At 42.3% G+C, this 18,229-nt stretch overlaps 2 protein-coding genes and 1 long non-coding RNA gene across 5 annotated transcripts in view; 1 reads left to right on the forward strand and 2 right to left on the reverse strand.

The window, feature by feature from the left end:
- Positions 1-1,210, reverse strand: part of ZNF654 (zinc finger protein 654) — a 37,651-nt gene extending 36,441 nt beyond the window's left edge. For all 3 annotated transcript variants that reach the window (XM_030471531.1, XM_030471534.1, XM_030471529.1), the window contains exon 1: positions 999-1,210. In XM_030471531.1, the coding sequence (XP_030327391.1) occupies positions 999-1,130 (132 nt within the window). In that variant the 5' untranslated portion in view covers positions 1,131-1,210. The remainder of the gene's footprint in view (positions 1-998) is intronic.
- A 402-nt stretch (positions 1,211-1,612) lies between these two features.
- CGGBP1 (CGG triplet repeat binding protein 1) lies at positions 1,613-9,051 on the forward strand. Its single transcript, XM_030471770.1, has 2 exons — positions 1,613-1,832; positions 4,223-9,051. The coding sequence occupies exon 2, from the start codon at positions 4,251-4,253 to the stop codon at positions 4,752-4,754; it is 504 nt and encodes a 167-aa protein (XP_030327630.1). The 5' UTR covers positions 1,613-1,832; positions 4,223-4,250; the 3' UTR covers positions 4,755-9,051.
- Positions 3,007-6,671, reverse strand: LOC115601570. Its single transcript, XR_003989398.1, has 2 exons — positions 6,584-6,671; positions 3,007-4,440 (listed from the first exon to the last, which is right to left on the reverse strand). It is a non-coding gene; the product is annotated as an uncharacterized LOC115601570 (long non-coding RNA).
- Positions 9,052-18,229: the final 9,178 nt, after the last annotated feature.

Here is an 18,229-nt window from a genome sequence, read left to right on the forward strand (position 1 = left end):
GTTTCATTAACATCTTAAGCGTTAAAACAGGAAGAACAAAATAAGGCTACAGAAACGCATTTATTTAAATGGAAGAACACAATCGCAGTGGTGAGGTAAACAGACAAGAAGTTGACGAAATGAAATAATTCCATACATGAAACCTCTGGACCATGTTTCGGGAAACAGCAAGTAGCACGGCTGAAATATACCCAGCATAACTAATGCTTCATCAACACCTGCTGATGAAAGCAAGTAAGAAAAGCAACCTGTTGTCACTTTATTACTTTGCAGGGCATACATAAAGAGGTTGCAAAGAGCACAATAATTCCGGGCCCGCATAAACAACTGCTGCATTCCAAAGAAACCCAAAAAGCATACCCTGGTCTAATGTGGCCGCCGCTATGGGAACTGTTGCCGAGGCCCTCCCTGCCTCCACCTCTCCGTCGCCCGCCCAACTCCCCAGCCCCAGCAATGCCATCCGGAACGGTTTTGGCCGCAGCACCACCACGACCCCACGTGTCCCGCTCCGCTGGGCCCGGCAGCAGCGTGGCCCCGCCACCCGCGGCCGCCCCCGGCTCTTCCTCGCCCGCTCCCGCCCCCCCGCCGGGAGCCTCCCCTCGTTTCCCTCCACCCCGCAAGCTCCCTGCCACCCCATTCCCACTCCCGGCTCCGCGCCCGTCCCGGCCTCCACTCTCCCCCAAGCCAGGAGCGCCCCGCAGACGGACCGGCGTCGCCTCCGTTCCCCTTCTCCAGGCGGAGCGGACTAGGCCGAGCCGGGCCTGGCCCCATCCCCCTGAGCCCTGCCCCGGCACTGACCCCAGGCAGGGAGCGGCTCGACCCCGGCCCCGCGGAGGGCTGAAGGGCAGCGGCGCCGGTCCCGCGGCCTGTCCCGCCCTCCCCCCCCCTTACTCCCGGGACCCCGAAGGGAACGGGGGACCCCGAGCTCCGCCGCGCCCCACCCCCGCCCGCGGGGGGGAGGGGCGAGGCGCGGGTCGGGGGGGCGGGGCGGCGCTCACCTGGCAGAAGCGGCGGCAGTAATACTGGCTGTTGAGGAGCGCGGGCAGGCCGGCGGTGGGGCCCGGCGCCACCAGCGCCTCCAGCTCCTCACTGAGCCGCTCTGACTCCTGATCGCTCTCGTCTTCCGCCATGCTGCTCCGGCCGCCCTGCGCGTACCGAGCACCCCCCTGCCCCCGCCCCGACACGCCGGAAGGGGCGCCCCCCTCCGCGCCGCCTCACGTCCGGCCACGCCCACCCGCCGCGCTCCTATTGGGCCAGCCGCCGTGCCCATCAACGGGCTACGACGAGAGAACTCGCCGATGACCTCTGGCTCCGCCCTTCCGCCCGGCCCCGCCGAGGCGGCCTCTGATTGGAGCAAAAGTCTCTTCGTTACTTTGTCTCCCCCTCGCCATTGGCTGCTCGTCCCGCCTGTTACACCTCCCTCCGCAGCCTCTTGCCGACCACTGGCCAAAGCCCCCGTCCGCTAGACACCACCCTCGCCTTCGCGCACGCTGATTGGCCTGTGCGCACCTCCATCACGGCACCTACGCCCGCCTCCCACTTCTAATTGGGCAAAAGTGCCGTCCATCTCTGGCGCCCTGGCTAGAGGGAACCAATCACTGAAGGGTTTCTCCCCTCGGCAGCCCCGTGGCGGCGGGCGGGCGCGGCGGTTGCCAGGCGGGTTGCTAGGTCCCGCCTACCGCGGCCGCCAGGGTGGGTCGGTCCGTCTGGCTGCGGCGCGGCGCTGGCTGGTCGGCGGCCGTCGGCTCGGCGGAGGGGCGCGTCCGGCCCGCGGCGCGGGGCCCAGCGGAGGAGCGGCGGCGGGGCGCGGGGAGGCCGCGCGGCCCGAGCGGGTAACGGCGCCCGGCAGGGGACGGGCGGGGCGGGCGGCGCTGCCTCGGCGGGGGCCGCTCTCCGCCGCCCGTGGGGTCCCGGGGCCGGGCGGCGGCGGGAGGGGGGGCGGCTGCGGATCCGCCGGCGCCTGTGGGGAGGGCTCCCGGCTCTGCCATGGAAACGCCCGCCGTGGCGGGTGGGGCGGGGCCGCACCTGTCTGCCGCCGCGGGTGAGGGGGATGAGGCCTGGGGTGCGGCACTGCCGCCGCCGGGCCGGGCCCGGCCTGCAGCCCTCCCGGCACTCGGGAGGGAGTGCAGCGGCCGGCGGAGCGCGGTCCCCGCCGCGCCTGGGAGGCCCTCCTGGGTTAAACGGCGCCGTCTCTCCGGTGGCCAAACCCCAGGATTCCCTGGGGAATACATCGAGTTCTGTCCGTCCCAGGGTGCGTCCCCGGCGACGGGACAGCGAAACCCGGTTAGCGGTTGGAAGCCCAGAGCTGTTTTCCTCCTCACCTAAAACAACGCCTTTGGGCTCGCCGGGGCTCTCTCTCCGGTGACGCTTTTTAGCCGAGGCGCTCTCATCCGCACCCCCGGGCTCACGCCGCTTCGGTGTTACCGTGCACAACAGAGGGCAGGTCGGGTGTCTGCCCTGGGTGCCCGGCGTGCCCGCACGCCTGCCCTGCGCTTGGGAACCCAGGAGCAGTTCAGGCATTAGTAGGCATCAAATAACCCACACCAAAACTTGAGGCAAAAACAGCCCCACTAAAAATCCTTTGTTTTGCCGGTTGTGCTGCTTACAGAATCCCGGCGGATTTCGATGCAGCATAAGTGCAAACACCTAGCTCAGTGGGGGATTCGTTTTGACGTTTCAGAAGCCTAAGCAACAAGTGTGTGTGAGTTAAGGGCTGTTTTCTGCTTGATTTCAGGAAGCGATCACTTAGGAAACTCATGGGGATAAATTGTATAAAGCAACAAAAAGAACAAAGTTCCATCGATGCTGCAAAAAAGATCAGTTGTCTTAGTTTGTGGTGTTGTGCAGTATCAGCCAAGACTTGCAGTTCTGGAAAGTAGCAGATAGTCCAAAAAAATAACTAGGAAAGTAGCTAATAGCAAGATCTTTGTCTCCTTTTTATTTCAAAAGGTTGTCATCTTTTAGTCTAGCAGTGGTTTAAGGAAAAAAAAAAAAAGGACAATTTTGAAAACTGAATTTTCTGTGTCTTTATTTCCAGAGCAAGCAAAAGGCATTCTAGACAGGAAAACTTGATTCAGTCCTTAGAGGTGGACAGGCTCAACTTACAGTTAGTTTGCAAGTTCTGGCCTTTTAAAGTCAGATAACCTAGTATATTTCCTCAAAATATTTATCAAAATATATTGCATTAAGAAATAACCTGTTGCCCTTTTTTTGTTAAGGAAGTGGGTAGTTAATGTAATGACCAATTCTTTTGCTAAGCGAACTTCAAACCTGAACACAGCTGTTTCTTGATTTCAACTTTACTTTGAAAATGACTTAAATTATCTTGGCTGAGATTTACACCAGCTACTCTAGTTCTCAACAACAAAGACAGACGTAAGTCCTGTTTGATTTTAATACACTTGGCCAAGTTATTGCCTGCTTTGGTAACATAGTGTAATTTGGAGCAGTGTTAAAAAGTGTCCAGCTCTCTTAGTTATCAGTTACCTTCCTCAGAGAAGTTGTCGTCTTTGAAAATACAGGTTGTTATTTTGCATTGAAAAATAATTTGCCGTTTTCTGTTCACATCAGGCTGTTTCATTGGTCTCTAGTTGCTGTGACAAAATGATTTGCTCCTGACTTTGAGTTAAGGTTGAGTCTAATTGCTGTGGTGTAAGCTGGGGCAAAAGTGGGGGGTATTCCCAAATGAGCACTGACAAAGCTCAAGTTTGGGGTTTTTGGTTGTTGTTTCGTTGGACTTTTTTACAGGCTTTTGTGACAGTAATGGCCTTCTTACCAGATATTTCAACAACTAAGTTTTTGCTAACAGAATTAATACACATTTTCAGGAAGTAAACAGAAAAATACTCAACGTAAGAAATTATCAAATATATTGAAGATACCAAGAGAGTACCCTTTAGCATAAAAAGGGATAAAAACAATCTTCAAGAAAAAGCCTTTCTATTTGACTTTCAGTGATAAACAGATGGAGTTTGAAGAGTTCCGTTGAGCTTTGTAGTCACAGAAACTAAAAAGTATTTTACTGACCCATGAGGAACGTCAGTCTCCTATGTTCTTTGGACTTCACGATGAAGAACCTTTCAATAGTAGTTTCACACATGTATCTTACATGTAATTATATTTTACCTGTCAGCAAGTGCTATATTGGATATTGAATAGACTGCATCCAGAACTATTCAGTTGAAATCATTAACACACTTTAACAGCATTTTTTTTTCCCCAGCTTTCAGATAAAGCTTATTGAAGGCACAATGGAACGGTTTGGAGTGAAGTCCGCTCCGTCACGTAACCGCTCGAAGACTGCTTTGTATGTAACTCCTCAGGATCGCGTAACTGAGTTTGGCAGCGAGCTGCACGAAGATGGAGGAAAGCTCTTCTGTACTTCCTGCAATGTGGTTCTGAATCACGTTCGCAAGTCCGCGATCAATGACCACCTCAAGTCTAAAACACACACAAAGAGAAAGGCAGAGTTTGAAGAACAGAACGTCAGGAAGAAGCAAAGGACTCTGACTGCCTCCCTTCAGTGCAACAGTACTGCCCAGACAGAGAAAACCAGCGTCATCCAGGACTTTGTGAAAATGTGCCTGGAAGCTAATATTCCACTTGAGAAGGCTGATCATCCATCTGTGCGAGCCTTCCTGTCCCGCTATGTCAAGAATGGCAGTTCGATACCTAAGTCAGACCAACTAAGGAAAGCATACCTGCCTGATGGGTATGACAATGAGAACCAACTCATCAATACTGAAGACCGTTGAGAAGAAAACTGTTTTCATCATTGTTGTGAAGTTTTACATATTGATGGTGTGGTTTATTTTTATATTCATGCATATATACAGTGTTACATATTGGTTTTACAAGCTATTTTGTATTATTGTAGAAATGACAATCTATTTGTGAACTTAGTGGTATGCCACAGACTGTTGCTAACCCTGCTGTAGACTTCCGAGCTACTTTGATGTAGAACTCACGATGAATGTAGGGAACATAACCTGGCATACGCCTTATCCACGTTCAGCCCAGCTGTACCTGACGCTAAGAAAAAAGCACTTGGATGGAGGACCTCACTTACCTAAACTGTACATCTAAATATACAAGGAAGATGATCTGATAGAGATGGTTAATCATGTTAGTGGATTGCTTTTTCCAGTATCCTGTCCATGAGTGATCGAGAGGAAGTGCTGCACATTTGAAATGCAAGAAGCTGTAGAATGGTTAGTTAAAACAACCACTCTGTTGGAGGAGGATTATTGCAAATTCCTATTCAAGTTCAGTTTACGTTCTAAAATGGGAAACATTTTTCTTCTGGAATACTCTCTTATCTGATTTGGTGCAACTGTGGATGTATTCATTATCTGGCTCCAATAACTGGTCTCTTGTATTGATCTCTGAACTCTGCTGTTCTCATGAAGCTAGGAGTTCTGCATGTTTACCATTCCCCCTTTTCTAAAAATCACAGTTTCATTGTCTCTGTTTAACATGTCCCCTTCAATTTCATTGCCAATCATTGAAAGTTGATTCCACAAACCAGTAACTGAGTGTGGCTTGCAGTGCAGCTGCTGGCAAGTGAAATTTACACTGGGTGAAAATCTTAGTAGAGACGATTAATGCCTTTTTCTTACTAGCAGGACAGGGGATGTTAAATCTAAATTGGGGATGGTGGAGGCACTAAATAGTGGAGTTGAGAAAGCTTTTTTACAGTGCATAGGAAAGGAGGCTCCGTCAGCTTTCCCTGAAGGTCCTCTATATTTCTGGCCTTGTCCTCAGCCTTTTATTCAAAGCAATTAAAATAGTTTTCAAAATGGTTACTGGAAAGGCTGTTCAGTACCTGTAAGCACAAACAGAAAAGAGTGTATGCTTTGAAGCTGTACTGGAATTACAGACCTGGGCTGTATTTCTTAGTCTGTGCTAAGGCCATATCTGTAAGGGGCTAGAAAGGGCTAGCAAAAAGTAAAATGGGAAATTGAAGAATTTCAATATGTTACCCTCTCTGAAATCTAGTAAACTATTACTGAGCTATTCCAAATTATTATGCCAAATAATCCACTCAATCTAAGTGCTCTGTAAAGTTTTTGAATGGAATGAGGGAGCTTTTTGCAAAATGCTTCAGTTAGGCCAGCTTCTGCCTGCTATAGTTTTCCTTGAGGAGTTCGAGATTCAGGGAGGCGCCAAGCATTTTATAATAGCGCAGAACTCCTGTGCTCAGTGGATAGAATGGTGTGACCATGCTGTAACTCCCTCAGATGGAGCCAGTTGTTCTTCTCAGCTTCCTTTCCCCAGCAGAATTTCACAGTATTTGTTTCTCAGCATTTATTTTATTCCAGGTATTTCCAGCAATACTAAGTAATTGCTAAAAAGAGACAAAATAAGCTGCTTATTTTGTTTCTGTAGCTATTCCCCTAGCTATTTCTAGAGCAGTCTCTTTTGCTGGGTTGAGAGAGGCTTACATACTAAGTACCAACTAGTTTTTGTGCAATTAGCTTCTACAGAAATGCACTTGTGTTACATTATAACCACGTCTTGTAGCCTTCTGTTATTAGACCTGTTTGAATAAATGGACAAAAGTAAAAGGCAGAAGACTGCTTACCCACGTGTTCTGGTGCATGGGTGCTAAGTACACTGCTGCACCTTTGGTCCCTGTTGATGAAGCAGGACTCCATGGAGGCGTAACAATCCTGTGGGTATAACTGCAGGTATAACAGTCAGTTATACTGGTTGCTGGTTTAGAACTTCAGACAGAAATAACGGTAATAATTCCACCCCACTCCCCCCCCCAACCTAGATACCAAAATATGCCTTGCAAAATACTATTTGCTCTTGCACGAGCTTGGGTTTAGTTTAAGATCATGAACTGCCTTGGGCTACAACTGTTTTATAGATCTTCTTAAGCCATGTTAAGGGTACACTGCCAATAGCTTTTTCTGTCCTGACAATAATTGAAAGTGTTCCTTTACAGCTGCTGTTTCGTTACAGTGAAACATCAGCCTTGCTTTATTTTTTTTTTGTTACCTTATGAATGCTGTCTTAGAATTGAAGCAAACAGAAAACAATGGAGTATTGAGAAAAGAGGCTTCCATTAAAAAAAAAGCATCTAGAGAGGATGGTATGATTACAAGGTATGAATTTGGACTAATTAGCTCAGTTCTTGCTAACATGGGATTTCAGAGGCTGCACCCCATAACCATTTTATATAGGATTCAATGCTGTATGTTTTTCCCTCGACAGGCAAACTGACAGACATTTTGGAAAGCAAGCTTAATGGTAACATTAAATAGGCTCTTGCACAACTGAAAAAAACCCCAACAAACAAAATGAAACAAAACCAAGTTACTTTCACTTACGTAGTTTTACGTAAAAACAGAAGTTAGCAACATCAGCAGCTTTTGTTAAAAAAAGAAACCCAGCCATTTTCAGTAAGGCAAAGCAATGTTAGAGCACTTGGTTTCTCAAAAGTTTACTCTACTTGTGAAAGCAGTCTACTTGTAAAAGAGTCTCAACTTACAGAAATAATACAATTCTGTAAATATTTTCAGTAATTAGTACCACTTTTTTAATGCAGAATTACTGCAGAGGGTATGAGCCTGGTGAGGAACCTTACCCATAGGCTATCAACTTATGACAATTTGGAAGCAAAAATTGGTCACCAGGATTTTGAATGAAACTGATTTAGTTCCCATGCACAGCAGTTTGTAGGATGCTGGTGTCTTAATCATGGATTATTTTTTATTTATTTTATTTTTAAAAAAAGTCACAGCATTTTCCAAGCTTTTTGAAAATCAAGATTCTTATCCATTGCAACAAAGTTTCAGAATGGAGTAAACCAATGGAAAATAAAACACTTCCAGGTAATCTAGAAAGAATAATGAGTAAGTTTATATTCATGGACATAACCCAGATCATCAACAAGACAGTTACACTTATTTCCTTTAAAAGGAATGATTCCACTCAGTCTTGGTATAGAGTCCTGCAAATGCTGAAGTTTAGAGCCAGTGTGGCTATAGTTGGATAAAGCACAACCTTGGTTTAATTGCTACTGATCTTAGGGAAGATTTACAGCAGAAGTTTTCTGGTGTATCTAAACCTAATAGCAAAATCCTAGAACAGAGGCTGTGGTTGTTTAACAGTCTCCATGGGTTGTTTTTTTGGTTTTTTTTTCCTGCAAGAACACTGCATAATTTTTCCATGTATTTCTTGTAAAGTGTACTCTCAGAAGTAAAAGGAGGCTGGTAGCAATGTCTGCTTTTCATTTTACAAGCTTATGTAGGGACAAACTGTAAGGGATACTTTTGCCAGGTGGTTTTATTAATATATATGAAGCTGTAAATGTAATATAAAAAAAAGGAAAAGAAGAAATATTTTCTTGTCTGACCACACACTTATATCAGTTTAGGCAACTGACAGCTAAAATTACTCCAAACTGCTTTTCTTGAAACATCAATTTCAAAGAATAAAATACAAACAGGAACATTCTCTGTTTTGTGACTACTTACATGTATGCACCATGTAGTTAGTTTCAGCTTGCATGTTCTTGAAAAAACATGAGCAAGTTCTAATAATTTTAAGCATTTTGAAGCCTGTAATTAATTTGGCAGGTCCCTAGAGGAGGTGAAACATTTGACATAATGAAAGGGAAAGCTGTTTTTCCATTGAGAGAGAAACTTGGTTCTGCAAAGTATGAGATATTCTCATGATAGGACTATTTTTAGCCAGAGCCCCTTTTAGCAGTTCTGTTGAGCTGAACAGTGAAATGTTCCCTGCAACGTTTTTCAGCATAATGAGCTGGTCTTTGGGAGTGGGGAAGTGGGGAGAGCTGGAAGTTTGGCAAGGATAATCTCTGTTTATATTTACGTATAAAGAGAGGCAAGAATCACTGTTGTTGTGTTCACATTGTACTCCCCACTATATCTTTTGTGTAATTTGAGTGCTTGTTGTCTTTGTACATTTTTAAGATTGTGTCTAACTTGCAAAATCTTTTTTTTTTTTTAATTTTTTATTTTAACGAAGCTTCTCACTGTAATAATGCTATTAAAAGTTTAGGCTCTTTTGGGCTAGTGAGGATGCTTTATTTTTGGTTTGGTAGTAGGGATGTTTCACTAACGGTTAAGTGGCCACAGAAATGGTTTTATTTAAACAAGTCATGAACTTGTGAGTAGATACTAAAATGAAGCTGAAAATACCTGGATCCTGCAGTGCCACAAGACTTCCTGTTAGAACAGTAAAACCAGAGTAAGTGATTTAAGTTTTTATATTAAAATATTATTGGAAGATAAATACTTTACTTTGTAAAGTTTTCACTTGGTAATGGAAAAATGGTTCTTTAAAAACAAACAAAAAAAAAAATAAAGGAATTCCTCTTTCATAGAATTTATGCATGATCTCTTATTTTGCCAAGAAAGTGGATAAAGAACATGTGGTAACTCACATATAATGATAATGTAAGATTGAAGAAATGGGTGGTGACAGGGAAAAATAAAGAATCTACATGCTGTTGTTGTAGCTTAAGGTAGTATCAAACTACATGTTGAAGCAGTTCGTTGATGTATCTGTACAATCACACCGAAGTCCAGTTATTCAGGACTGGTTAATCAGAACCCCTGTTTCCTGTCGAGTACGTGACTTCCTTCATGGTGACAGAAATTCCCTAATTATGCCTTCTGTGGCAAGTGAACACCAAGTGAAATAATTGTTACAGATTTTGACATTGCAGTAAACAACTGGTAGGTATAGGATCTTGCAGCTGCCTAATACTTCAGGTCTGTTCAGAAAGGGTTTTTGCAATGTGGAAGAATAAGGTCTTTCCAAACTATCTGCAAAAGAGTCACAATTTGATCTCTTTCTTCTTTAGGGACTTAATGAAAAGTGAGCAAATAGCAGGAGTCCATCAAAACTATCAAGTGTAGATTTGATTGTTTACACATTCCTTTTCCTGAATTCTTACCTCGCTTGACATCTCATGATGGATCAGTGATAAACTAGTGTAACCTCTTGACTCATGAATTTATTAATCATTACTTTCTCATTTTCAGTTGTTTTCAGGTCACATTAAGATTAATTTGCTTTTTGTTGCCCCCTATATCAAATGGAAAAGCAGCATAAAAATAAACATATCCTTCTGTAAAGTTTTCTGGTGTGGACAATTCCTCTGTGAAACAGCATATGTGTATTTGCAGAATCAATGTATCAGTAAGGACTTGTGTGGAAGAATTGGGTGCAATTGATTCTGATGCAGAATTGGGTGAAGTATGTATTTAAAGTTTAGCAATTGAGCCATGCTCAAATTCTTGCAGTGGTGTTTTAGTTTCCTAACTGAATGATGCAGTTTAACCCATATCCAAGATGCAGCAGGATGAAGTATACATAACTGCTTTTAGGCCATATTCATACCAACAATTAGGTTTGGCATTTGTAATTTACATGGGATGGACAGCGGGGGGCTGTAAGATATACAATCTGTGCAGTTCTCCTTAGGTCAGATAAGGGGTTTGGGTTTGTTTGGTTTTGTGTTTTGGGGTTTTTTTTCCTCTCTCCATCCCTCCATTTTTTCTACAAGGGATTTGGAATTTGTGGGTCTTCTGGTGGTAGAGGCCACCTCTTTCATACTTGAAAGCAGATGGGACAGCTCAAGTAACATGCAAGTTGCAGGCTCTGGATAGGGTACAGAGACCTACTGCAACTTAGGCTTGGCAGCCTCAAGACCAGTGTTGCCCTGAAGCTAAATGTTACCTACTGGGTATACTTAATACAGTTCTATTCTATAAAGTAGAAAATTAAGTGTAAAATAAAAATTATAAACAATTGCTGAATAACTAAGTCCAGATTTAACTTCTGAGTGCCCCAACTCCATGCTCACTTTAGGTTTAAAAAGCCAGAAACATTACAAGATTTAGTCTTGCAAAAGAACATCTATTTTACTAGAAGATTTCTGCTGTTCCTGGAGGAGGACATGAAGAAAATTACAGGTTTCACGTGGTACGCAAAGCCCATGTTCAGCTGAGACAAGCAACCATGAGCAGTTTAGATTTATTAATGTTTAAAACTAAAACTTCAATCTAAGTACTTAGGTCTCTCTGTGTCTTCTCCTGTCTAGCAGTGCACAGGAAGGGGAAGTAAAAGCAGAGGATTACATAAATGCAGTGAAATAACCAGTACTCTCATATTATGTGTGGTCCACAACCACACTAAAATAAAAGTACACATTCATTAGGAAGTTTCTACTGCCTTTCAGTGGATACTTCTACTTTTCTCTCCTATCTGATCTTTCTGTTCACTGAGAACTACTGTGTCCCTGAGGAAAATAAGGAAATCTTACATTTTCTGCTAACCAACAGAGCAGCTTAAAGCAATGCAGTGGACAGGGTATCATTCAGCAGTTCTGTAGGAGCTTTAGAGGTTCCTGGTGTGCGTGGGGGATGTATATTGGTTTCCCACAAGTGCTTTTTTAATCTGTTCTTCAGTGTACAGAATAGCTGCCAAATTCAGTATTAAACTTCACTGCATTAAATGAGACCTCCTTACCTTAATTATTTTCTAATTAGCTTTAAATCACTTCATCCCTCCCCTCGTTTCTGAAGCTTGTCATTACCTTAAGACAAATCCAATAACTATGATACCCATGCTTACACTCAGTCAAGTGTTCTATGTACAGCAAAACGCTGAGTAGATTCTTAACCAACTTTGCATTGAATGAGCTGACACCACTTGTGAGAACAAGCAGAAAGGAGGTAGAGGAAGCAATGAAGTGTCAGCAGTGACAGAAGCCATATTTGCCCAAGACTTTTTAAGAAAGGGGCTCCAAAATATAGATGACTATCCAAGATATTTACTATTAAAAAATGCAAAGAATCCTCACAAGCCACATACAGTATGTAGTGCAGGGAATATGTGGTCCTTGCCACTCTGACCCATTTCACCTCTTCTGAAAGGCTGATGTAGGACAGTACTTGTCGTACAGTTCAGAATGCTTCCAGATAGTTACCAACAAGGAATTACCCACCTAGAAAGTCAAATCTCAAAACACCATAGAGAACAGACATAATCTTATCTTATTAAAAAGCTTCAGACAGTAGCAAAGGACACAGCCCAAACCAGTTCTTCTAATAAGAATACAGAGGTCGAGTACCAACTACTAATACTAAATTTTCAGCGTAAACTTCAGATAACTCAGCATCTGCACAGGCAGAAATGACACTGCCAGGAAACACATCCTTTGATAACCAGTTTTACTAAGCTTGCTATGGATTCAGCCACTAGATGTCTTCACTATACAGAAATGCACCCTGCTACTAGTATTTTGTCTCAAGTGGAAGCATGCTGTGTGTGAAGTTAACTCTAGGAGTTTACTTTCACAAATATTTTCCACTTAGGCTGGATTGTAATTTTTGTAAGGCTATTTCAGTTTCTCACAAACTTCAGTAAGATTCTCATGATCATCGCTTACTTAGCCAGGCATTTCCAACCATGAAATTATGGAAAGCTGTTCAATTATTTTGTCCAAAATATTACTTTGAAAAAATTCTGATAATTTAGATTTTTGTTAGAGCATAATATGCATATATTTTGTCTAAAAGGCATGAAGTATTTAGAATAGAATAGTTCAATTGGAAGACACCTACAATGATCATCTAGTCCAACTGCCAGACCACAAGTTAAAGAGTATTATTAACAGCATTCTCCAAATGTCTCTTAAACACTGACAAGCTTGGGCATTGACTGCTTCACTAGGAAGTCTGTTCCAGTGTTTGACCACCCTCTTGGCAAGGAAATGCTTCCTCATGCCAAGTCTAAACCACTCCATTTTAACATAGGATTTCATAACTGCATTAGTTTCTTCGCTGGCTCCTATTTGTAGTTGTTCTGTTTGCATTATAAGCATAAGTGATAATCGCTAGATACAAAGTTCCTGTTCAAACTTGGTTTTGATTTAACTTTATGAAGAAACTGCATTGGCAGATTTTTTTTGGAAGGTTCAGCTAAATGGTTCAGCATTTAAAAAATATTTAGGGGAAAAGGTGTTGAGGATGTGCTAAAAAAGAACCTACAAAATCCAAACTCAAATTACTCAGCCTTATGTAATGAGTATGCTAAGACTAAATAGTGGAAGCAATCATCTTCTATAGTGAAGATTACTGTAAATTAATCTAATGCAAATTAAGACTATTCAGACATGCATTTCTGACATTTACCACCTTGTGAATAGCGGATTTGTTCAGCTTCCTAATTTGTTAATGTTGAATTAGAGTAATACAGAAGGACTGAACATGTTTAAAATACTGTTGCGCACCCCTTCTCTCTGCTATATTGCTGCTTTTAAAGTCAAAATCTCAATAGCAACGTAAAAAAAAAAACCCCAAACAAGACCCAAACCTTGCAGCTATGTGTGTTACACTGAGAGGGGAGCCAGAGAAGCGTGAAAGATGTTTTACCTTGAATTGCAGAGGAGTTATGAGGTGATGTGAAATGATCAAGCAGTTCATATTTCAACCACACAAAAAGACAACAGGGTAACCCATCAGATTTTTGCACATACATTGCTTCCCCGCCCCTTTTCTTCACTGTCTTGGCAGAAGAACCAGAAAAGGGAATCAGCTCAGACATACACCCCAGGTAAACCTAATGGGATGCAAGAGGCTATCTGAGCTGCACTTTCTAAACCTACAAGAACCCCTTCTCTCTACCATGCCCAGAGAATGAAGGCTCCTCCAGTCATGTTGATAAAAAGGATATTACTGTACATCCTTCCAGTAATGCTGGCTCAGAGCAACTGTCAAGTTTATGGTAAGATGTGGTTTTATAATTTAACTTGTCTGCAGTTATTAAACATTGTGGGGGGAGAACAGAAACCAAAGCAGTGCTTAGTGTACCTTGGAGATAATCTGTCTTATTTTATTACTATATCAGAGACTCTTAATTTGATCAAGGAGGAAGATAATGACAGTAATTGAGAAACATTCAGTAACTGTCTAGACCAGAACTCTAGTACTTGGGGACCAAACGCATTTTGCTTTGTGGCCAAAGGCTTTGCCTTCAAAGGGTTTGGCAGCGTTCAAACCCCTGCTTGAGATCTGGGAATCCTACTGGCTCTGAAGTAGATCCAGTTTGCAGTCAGGTTATCCTTATCACATAAGTGTACCTTCAATTACTTAGCTTAACTCCGTCTAATTTTGATCCCACTTTCAACTTTCAATCACCAAAGTTTTGAATAGAGAGGTTCTCCTGATTTGAACTGTCATGAGGACTACACTGTACCCAGTATACTCCTAGTATTGTTTTTACTTTATTTTGCTTAATGAGATTGTTTTGTTTCAAATTCTTCCGTACTAGTATCTTACAGGAGACATAAGCATTAGCATTGAAATGAAGAGAGTCAAACAGAAAATATAGCTGCTGCAACGGATGCACTCAGCTGCTGTTGACACATTTCAGATGTATCAACTGATAAATTGATCAAAATAGCATTTTTTATAAGGAACTGCTGAAAATTACGCAAACAAATTGGCTGTGTGAAGCTTAGTTGACATGCATGACTAACTCTGCAAATCTATAGCATCTTTCAACGCTCCTTGTTTTTATGAATAAAACACATTATTAATATTAATAGGAAAGGTTAAACCAGCATTCAGAGCATCTGCCTGGGAAGGGAAATCTTTAGCTTAAGAGACACGAATTACCACATCAGTTAGATGCAGCTGTTTCTTAATCAGGGTGTGATCTGAGCTTGAGAAGGCTACTGAACTCCTTCTCGCTTGATTTTCAAATGATTAAACTAACATGCTTCTGAAAGGGCTGTATCTATAGCTGCTAACATCCTTCATGCCCTAAACAGAAGTGTGTTCTTCTGAGAGTAAGCTGCTCTTCTGTTCATTAAGTCTGCCTGTGTTATTAGTCTCTTTCACAAGCACCTCCTTCCATCATCCAGTATAGTTCAATAATTCACGGACAAACCCTCCATACCCATCCACCAGGTTCCTAGATACTGGGTTTAGAACAGAATTTCATTTCTGTTATGCTGCCTATCACACGAATCTTGTTCACACAGAATTTATTTTGCTAGGTTTTATTCTTTGACCTACATCAAAACTACTTGGGCTCCTCTGAGAACACTATGACTTCCTTCTTTACACCTATAGTACTACAAATACCAGAATCACGTTTATAGGAGCATTACAGAGAGAAAAGTTTTGCAAGCCAGTTTCTACAGAACCATAATGTAATTATTTTTTTTTAATGCATTTACATTTTAGACATAAGTTTTCCAAGCTTGTTTGGTTTTTATTTTGGTTAGAAATAAGCTGAAAATTGAAGCCAACTTTAAGATTTGTATGTTGCAAATCTATTCGAGGTTTCTCTTACTCCTAACAGATACAAAGTTGACCGCTCAGATTTCTTACACAAGGCTAATAACCAGCAAACCTTTTTAAAATTATGGAATGAGAAGTAAGCTTGTTTCTGAAACTTACAAGCATGGTGTGACCTTCTCCCCCATAACCCCAGTAATTTTAGTCCAGTTAGACCGTGCCTCCTTTGGAACACCAAAGGACAGGTTGTTCCCATCCAGCCTCACAAAGAGTGGTTGCTGCTGTCTGGCCAGCATACATAAATAAAGGAAGCATTTCATCCCAACAAAAATAAACCCCAGCAAATCTCCCCTCACTACAAGCACCCTCAGCCAGTAACTTAGTACGTGCACTCATGCCCGCCAACAGCGGACACAGTTCTCAGCTCAAATAACACCATGCTGTTAGACCTTCTTGTGGGAGAGTATGCCTGCACATGCTACCATTCCGCTAACCAGAAGTGTTCCATTTTCAAGTTTGAGTCGTCAAAATATAAAGGCATGTTTTCTGCACCTACACAGCTTTCATCAAGTAATAGTTAAAAAGTGATGCAACTCTCCATCAGCAACCTCAGCAAGCAGGTCAGCTTTATAAATACCACCATTGCTAGGAAAAAAAAAAAAAAAACCAAAAACAAAAACAAAAACAAAAAAAACCACAAAAAAACCAAAAAACACAGAAAAAACAAGAAACACAAAATTCTTCAATGTACACCAAATAATCGGAAAAAGCACATTACTGTATCTTTAAGATGACATGGGAAAAATCAGGTGAATAGGACTAAATTAAATCCCATTAACAAAATGACATTCTTTGAAAAATTCAAATTGTGGTACAAATATGTAAAATAACTAAAACAAGATTTTACGTCATTCCTTGAAAAGCCTTCCCTGAAGCCGGGAGAAGTCTGAAAAAGGCCTATCCAGGCATCACTTAATAGGACTTCTGAAGTGCTTCTCTTTCTAAGTACTCCTTACCTGAATTCAAGAAAGGAGCGTATTATTCTACGAGTTCTCCTCACAGCCTGTTTCCCTTTTTGTTGTTAAATGTAGCAAAGTCATGAAGATATCAGCGTTAAATGTGAACCCCCAACAAATCAATGAGCTTTCTGGTGTAGTTTTTGTGCTATGACCCTAACCAGAAACTTCCCAGAACATTGGGCCTGAGTTAAAATCATTATTAGTGATTTGATGTGTTCACAGACAGACCCAAATGCAGGATTCAAAACTAACCATAGACATTTATTTTCCATGAATAATTGACGTTTTATACCCCAGCCATTATCTGCCTCCGGGAATGATGCATATGACTAGTATTCTATCCTGTCTCTCTTGCCTTCGTTTTTTAGAAAGGGGACAAGAGCAAAACAAAGTAAAGAGAAATTCTTTCAAAAACAAACATCTCAAGACATTTCAATTAATAATCCTAGTTTACCAGACTTAATCAGATGTGTATGACACCATTTATAATTCAAAGATTAGAAGGCTCAATATTTAGCTATTATTTTTTCTACTAATGGGTTGAGTTATGTAAATGGAAAGCCATCTCCATTAAACTTCTTTTGTCTGCTTAATGAGTCATATCATGACTGTTTTCTGAAATATTAGAACAAGGAAAAAAAATTAAAATTGTCTTTATTAAAGAAAGTACTCTTATGGGTATTTCCCTATTGTATAAGTTATGGAATACATGCTTTCGTTTGAAAATCTTATCTTGGTAGTACACTATACAGAAAATTTTCCTTACCTGTGCAAATTAATTCTTGGTGCAATAGATCCTGGCTCACCACCGCATGTTCAGGAACACACTCAGCTGATCTAAAAGCAGATGCACTTTTAGTCTATCTGAATTTTACCCGGGAGTCTAAGTTTGAAGCTGATATGCAAAGCTTCCGTATGTTACAGATTCTTTTACGCTCTTGAAAACTGCGCATTTAGATATTGATCTTGACCACGCATGTGTTAATTTATATACGGGGGGGGGGGGGGGGGGGGGGGGGGGAACCAACCCAAACCTAGAGGAAATGGAAAAGAAACCCAGCAGCCTGAACCCCCACTTATTCTAAGGGAAAAGAGGAAGAGGATTTGTATGCTAGAATTAATTGTCAGCAGGCTGCCAAACACTTTCACCTGCATTAGCTGCCAGGAATGAAGGCTAAGAGCCAACAACAGCTGTGTGTAGATCGGTGTCATACAAACTTCTATCTGAAAGTGCCTCTGAGGGTCAGTGGGACAGGAGGGCTCTGCTGCTCAGCAGTCATGGGCAGGCAGTGACACTACTGGACTGGGTACCAATTGCAGTACAGGTTTTCCAACATGCAGTTCCCAAAGCTCAGCAGCATGTTCCATAGCGAATCTTTTGGAGAAAATGAAGGTGTTGGAGTCAGGCCCACTCGATGGCAGGGGATTTTACTCTGGAAAATAATTTAACCAGACCTGATTATATTGGAATTACACTGGTAACTGAATGATAACCACCAGAAGATGAAGGAGCAAAACTGTGGTACACTTTGGCATAGGCACTTGGGAAAAAAAGGAGAAACACTATTCAAGCTCACCTGACTGAGAGATATACTAGCACATTTTATTTGAACTCTCTTAAAAATATATAAGCAAAAGTAATACAAGAAATATCAATACCAGTGGAACCTTTTGAAAAACCTCCAAACTGTAATCAAGCAAATCCTTTGTTAGTAGTGGAATAGTTCCTTATGACTTCATTGGTAGTAGTGCAGGGAGTTGTATGGAGGGAAGTTTCTCGTGACATCTGTGCATGCATGTAACACTTGAACTGCTTATACCTTTCACCTATGGAGCAAAGGCTGCACAAAAACTACTCTAGAAGTATATCCAGACCTCAATAAGGCTTCTGCTCAGGAAATTTCTATATTTCCACTCCGG

This window comes from Strigops habroptila, chromosome 2 (genome assembly GCF_004027225.2).
Source record: "Strigops habroptila isolate Jane chromosome 2, bStrHab1.2.pri, whole genome shotgun sequence".
NCBI classification, from domain to species: domain Eukaryota; kingdom Metazoa; phylum Chordata; class Aves; order Psittaciformes; family Psittacidae; genus Strigops; species Strigops habroptila.

Coding starts and splice junctions, on each gene's coding strand:
- CGGBP1 (XM_030471770.1), top strand. CDS start 4,251: ATGGAACGGTTTGGAGTGAAGTCCGCTCCGTCACGTAACCGCTCGAAG.